The sequence below is a fragment of the Perognathus longimembris genome, chromosome 28, assembly GCF_023159225.1.
Source record: "Perognathus longimembris pacificus isolate PPM17 chromosome 28, ASM2315922v1, whole genome shotgun sequence".
NCBI classification, from domain to species: domain Eukaryota; kingdom Metazoa; phylum Chordata; class Mammalia; order Rodentia; family Heteromyidae; genus Perognathus; species Perognathus longimembris.
The window spans coordinates 56,919,761-56,925,837 of NC_063188.1; the positions used below are offsets into that span (position 1 = coordinate 56,919,761).

Sequence of the window (6,077 nt, forward strand, 5' to 3'; positions counted from 1 at the left end):
CTAACGTTTGAAACTGTAACCTCTCTGTACATCAGTTTGATAATAAAAATTTGAAAAAAAAAAAAAAAGAAGATGCAAGTTGGGCCCTCATGGCCTCTGCCTATAATCTTAGCAACTTAGGAGACTGGGATCTAATGGTTGTGGTTTGAAGCCAGTCAGGGAAAAAAAAGCCCATGAGCCTCTTATTTTCAATTAACCACCAAAAATCTAGAAGTATAGCCATGGTTCAAGCACTATTGTGCCAGCCTTGAGCAACATAGCCTATAATTTCAGCACTCAGACGGTAGAGGCAGGAGGATGGTGAGTTTGAGGCCAACCTAGGCTATTCAGTGAGTTCTAGGCTCTTCTGGGCAATGCGACTTGATGTCCAAACAAAACCAAACAAAACCAAACAGATCAACAAAAAAGAAAAGCAGGCAGGGCACACCGGGACGTCGCTCTGGCGGGAGGCTGCGGGGAGCGGCTGTGGCGGCGGCCGTGAGTCGAGGCGGGCGTCCGGGCTCAGGATGGTGAAGCTGACGGCGGAGCTGATCGAGCAGTACACCAACGCCGTGCGGGACCGCGAGCTGGACCTGCGGGGCTATAAAATTCCTGTCATAGAAAATCTAGGAGCTACTTTAGACCAGTTCGATGCTATTGATTTTTCTGACAATGAAATCAGGAAACTGGATGGCTTTCCATTGTTGAGAAGACTGAAAACTTTATTAGTGAACAACAACAGAATATGCCGCATAGGTGAGGGGCTGGACCAGGCTCTGCCCTGTCTGACAGAACTCATTCTCACCAACAACAGTCTCGTGGAACTGGGAGATCTGGACCTTCTGGCATCTCTCAAATCACTGACCTATCTAAGCATCCTAAGAAACCCGGTCACAAATAAGAAGCATTACAGACTGTATGTCATCTACAAAGTCCCACAGGTTCGAGTCCTGGATTTCCAGAAAGTAAAACTAAAAGAGCGTCAGGAAGCAGAGAAAATGTTCAAGGGCAAACGGGGTGCACAGCTTGCAAAGGATATTGCCAGGAGAAGCAAAACCTTTAACCCAGGTGCTGGTTTGCCAACTGACAAAAAGAAAGGTGGCCCATCTCCAGGAGATGTGGAAGCGATCAAGAACGCTATAGCCAACGCCTCAACCCTGGCTGAAGTGGAGAGGCTGAAAGGGTTGCTGCAGTCTGGGCAGATCCCAGGCAGAGAACGCAGATCAGGGCCCACTGATGATGGTGAAGAAGAGATGGAGGAAGACACAGTTGCAAACGGGTCATGAGCCACCTGCCGGGCAGATGATAAGCCCTCCTGGACAAGTTCTGGTTTGGGAATGTGCATTTGTGGCAGCAAAGTAGAACCTATCAGCCTGATTGAAATATTTTAATCTGCTGGTTGTTGGGGTTTTTTTTGGGGGGGGGTTGTTAAGTTTTGAAATGTAAATGTCAGTTTTCTACAAATAGTGAAAATAAAGGTTACATACATCCTGGAAAAAAAAAAGAAAGAAAAAAAAAAAAAAGAAAAGCAAAACCAACCAACCAAAACAACCACTTAACCCAGGAGACAGAATTGAGATTAGTGGTTGGAAACTGAAGCAGGACTGACTGAAGGTGAAATGACTGAGTTCCTCATAACAACAGAAGTTGTCTGACCACATACTAGTGATTCAAGTTTGTTCCGAGTCCTCTAAGGCAGCCTTCATTCCTACAGTTCAGCATGTCAACATTCACCATGGACATTTCTCCAATATTCTTTGGTTGATGGAAGAAAGGATGATGAGAAATGATAGGTGTGTGGCACACCTTGAATCCAAGGCAATGCTAAGGGTGGCTGGATAGCCCAGCAAAGGTGTAAAGACTTACTAAGTACCTTCATTTTCACAACAATTGGGCAAATGATGTATTAGTAGCCTTTGTTACAGATGCAAAAACGGAGGCTCTGAGAGGTCATATGACTCACCTAAGGTCATACAGCTACGGAGGGACCTTAGGAAAACAGATCCAATATCTCTGGAGGGAAATATGTCATGGCATTTGGATTTTTACCCGATCACTTCTCCAGTCAAGTAAAGTGCTGAGATTGCCAGAGGCGAGTCAAGACTGTGTGGACAAGTGCGTCATGTTGGGCCGGGTGCCTGGAGTAGATGAGAGGGTCAGGAAGATATATGATCGGCCTCTAGTCCAGCAGGTCCTGGAGGAAGGTGTTGGAACGCAGCTGAGCTATTACACAGGCTAAATGGCATGAGTGTTTATTAGAATGTCTGTACCTTATACAGAACGCTGTCTTCTGTAGACTCGGAATGGCATAGCAGTGAGAGGACATTGAGATCTTTTTTAAAACATCAGAAAGCTGAACTAGAGAAAAGAAGAAGGTGTTTCCAGCTTCTACTTCATCCATTTGCTCCTGACAATACCTAGAACTTATTAGATTTTTAATTTAGAAAATGTGGGAGTAGAGCAGATTTTTTTTCGGAAAGGACCCATTTCCCCATGAAACGTGCTAATCTGTTTCAGAGCTACAAGATAGTGCTTTCTTTCTTTCTTTCTTCCTTCCTTCCTTCCTTCCTTCCTTCCTTCCTTTCTTTCTTTCTTTCTTTCTTTCTTTCTTTCTTTCTTTCTTTCTTTCTTTCTTTCTTTCTTTCTTTCTTTCTTTCTTTCTCTCTCTCTCTCTCTTTCTCTCTCTGCTCAATTATTAGGAAAGCCAATATATTGAACATAGAACGAGCATATGCTTTGCAGTCAGCTTCAAGCCCAGGGAAATTCTTAACTTCCACGAGGCTCAGATTCTTCACTGGTGAATGTGGGAACAGCCATTTGATTTGAGTCCTGTGGAGTTTGAGTTGCCTATGAAAAACACAGACAGAGAGATGCAGGGTAGGCTGAAGCTCAAAAGCATAACCTCATCTGGGAATGCACAGGCCAACTAACAGCCCAAGGGAAGATATATAAAGCCACATGTGAGGATGGTGCTACCCAGCTAAAGGGACCTCTTCTACATGATAGCCACTCAAGAATTTGAGGTGCATAGTCAACTCATCCAGATTGCTCTTTATTTGATCTACCTAGATATTCACCTCTAGTTTGAACATCTCTGGTATTTCTACATCTCTCTTGGATTCCATTTGGGAACATATTATATCTTGTTTATTTTTCACTGTGTGTGTGTGTGCGCGCGCGCACGCACTGTGTGCATGTATGCACATGTGTTGAGGCTTGAACTCAAGTTCTGGGCACTATCCTTGTGTTTTTTGCTCAAGGCTAGTGCTCTACCACTTGAAGCCACAGCGCTACTTCTGGCTTTTTGGTGGTTAATTGGAGACTTTCCTGCCCAGGCTGGCCTTCAACTATGATCCTCAGATCTCAGCCTCTTGAGTAACTAGGATTACAGGTACCACTGCCTGGCTAGTTTTGTCACTCTTACTATGCTACACTCTAACAGTAACCAATATTGCTAGTATGTAGTGAAGGAAGAACAAGATCAATACCTCGTTCATTGAAGATATTATAGTTTCACTGATGCCTCCTAAGATATCATTTGTTCATTTTTTGTTTCTGTGACTTATCACTGACTCATATATATGTACATCTGAGTAAACTTTCATAATCCTTTAGCAGGAACTACTGATAAGTCATATCATCACCCCCTAGTCACTAGAAAGTAGTGATTGCATGTGATAGTAAGTCTCAAACCTATAATCTGCATAACTTTTACCTGGAACACTTTAAAAAAGCAGATTCTGGGTCATTCTATGTGTTATTATAGAGGAGATTAACCTGAAATAAGCATTCTCCAACTTTTCGGGATGCATGATCTTCTGATGTAGCAATGCAGGCTGGCCTGGAAACCACTGTATAGCTCAGACTAACCTCCAGCTCATGATCCTTCTATATCAGCTTCCCAATTGCTATGTTTACAAATGTAGGCCCCCATACCTCCTTTTCAGTTAGGTTTAGAATCCTTTTACCCTCTTATATTTGTTTAAGTATCCTTAAGAGGTTTTGTTTCTGTGTATCCATTTGATATTAGAATTTAAAACAGAATTCAGACATTAAAGACTAGAGGTGTGGCTCATGTCAGAGTGCCTGGCTAGCAAGTACTATGCTCTTTCCACCACAGAAAAAAATAGTAGGTCTGAAGGGAGGTCCAGAAATCTTTGTTCTAACAAACATTTCAGGTGATTTTGATGCAGGTTGACTTCGACAGTCCTCTTAGAAATACCATTGTATGGCCTGGAGAGAAGTGTATCCACCTCATCATCACTGGCAGGGACTTGGCTTCCAGCCCCACGCTGCCCTGCCCCACTGCAGAATGCGCCATGAGATCATGTAGAACATTACCTGCTCCATCTCCTTTCCTCATAGCCAGCACCTTGAGTGAATGGAAAAGGTAAGACTATTTCCCCCTTGCTTTTCAAAAGTCTGGGAAGATTCCTTTTTTTCCTCTGGAAATGGCCTGCCTGTATTTAGAAGGGCACTGAATTGAAGCTGGAATGATACAATGATCAAGAAATAAAGAGACATTGTTACCTTACCAAATAATTTGACACACTGTTTACTAAACTAATTTTGGATGCATTAAAGAGATTTTTTTCATAGAATACCAGAATATTAAAAGTAGAGTAATGTCAGGCAGCAGTGACTCACACCTTTAATCCTAAGTATTCAGGAGGCTGAGATCTGAGGATCATAGTTTGAGGCTAGCCTGGGCGGGAAACTCCATGACATTCTTATGTCCAGTTAACCACCAAAAAGCCAAAAGTAGATGAGTGGCTCAAGTGATAAAGTGCTAGCCTTGAGTAACAAAGCTAAGGGACAGCATACAGGCCTTGAGTTCAACCCAGTATGAGCACAAAAAAAGTATAAAAAGTAAGTGAATGTGTTGTTTTCCCCTTTGAATAGACTCAGTGATACATGGTAATCAGAAAGGGAAGGGGCAAGACATTTGTATAAGTACAAATTAAAATTCTGGAGACATATAAAAATGAACACAATTGGGCTGGGGATGTAGCCTAGTGGCAAGAGTGCCTGCCTCGGATACACGAGGCCCTAGGTTCGATTCCCCAGCACCACATATACAGAAAAAAAGGCCAGAAGCGGCGCTGTGGCTCACATGGCAGAGTGCTAGCCTTGAGCGGGAAGAAGCCAGGGACAGTGCTCAGGCCCTGAGTCCAAGGCCCAGGACTGGCCAAAAAAAAAAAAAAAAAAAAAAAAAGAACACAACTAAAACACATATTATAGACTGGAAAATTCTGCAACAATATGATGAATGTCCTTATCCATCCAAGGATTCTGCTCTTAGTAATTTGCCTACTCATTGAAATTTACTTGGGCCACATTTTCCATGTTTTTCTTGATTTTAGCATTTCAAATGGTTCCCCAAGCATAGCACTCTGGTGTTTCCAAGCTCAGGAAGGCTACAGTGTGCCTTATAGAGGAACTGCATGCATTACATAAGTTTCAGGCATGCATTGTAAGGTTGTTGGCCGTGGTCTCAATGCCAATGATTTAAAAATAAATATTAACTAATGTTTCTTTAATCAGAAACACAAACACAGTTATGTGTTATCTGGTGATAAAAATGTGAATAGAGGCTGATATAGAACCTCACTCTGTGTAACCCCAGGAGCAATGGTTTAGTATTCTTCATTATGGTTTTATACTACATATAAATTTTATTTTTTTCTCCTTTATTGTCAAAGTGAAGTACAGAAGGGTTACAGTTTCATATGTAAGGCAGTGAGTACATTTCTTGTTCAACTTGTTACCTTCTCCCTCATTTTCCCCTGCCTCCCTCCTCCCCTACATATCAATTTGAAATAGCAGGATATAGTGGACATAATTATTGGTATCATCTAATATACTGAATATATGAAATGCATGTAAATTGATAAGAAACAGTGAGATATCAAATAAAATGGGAACAACAAAGAAAACAGAGCATGTATGTTGTTACTATTAATGAAAAATTCTTCCTTTTTCCTAGTAATAAAAGAATTCCAGCTGAGCACTGGTGTCTCATGCCTGTAATCCTACCTACTCAGGAGGCTGAGATCTGAGAATCATGGTTCAAAGCCTGCCTGGGCAGGAAAGTCCAT

The 6,077-nt window shown here is 42.1% G+C and overlaps 1 protein-coding gene across 1 annotated transcript; it reads left to right on the forward strand.

Annotated features, from left to right (window-relative positions):
* Positions 1 to 432: 432 nt before the first annotated feature.
* On the forward strand, positions 433 to 1,464 carry LOC125343514 (U2 small nuclear ribonucleoprotein A'-like). The gene has a single exon (XM_048335983.1). It carries the CDS (start codon positions 507 to 509, stop codon positions 1,263 to 1,265), a length of 759 nt encoding a protein of 252 aa, XP_048191940.1. The 5' UTR covers positions 433 to 506; the 3' UTR covers positions 1,266 to 1,464.
* Positions 1,465 to 6,077: the final 4,613 nt, after the last annotated feature.

Bases quoted from the DNA above. Each gene is read 5' to 3' on its own strand.
- LOC125343514 (XM_048335983.1), top strand. From the start codon at position 507: ATGGTGAAGCTGACGGCGGAGCTGATCGAGCAGTACACCAACGCCGTG.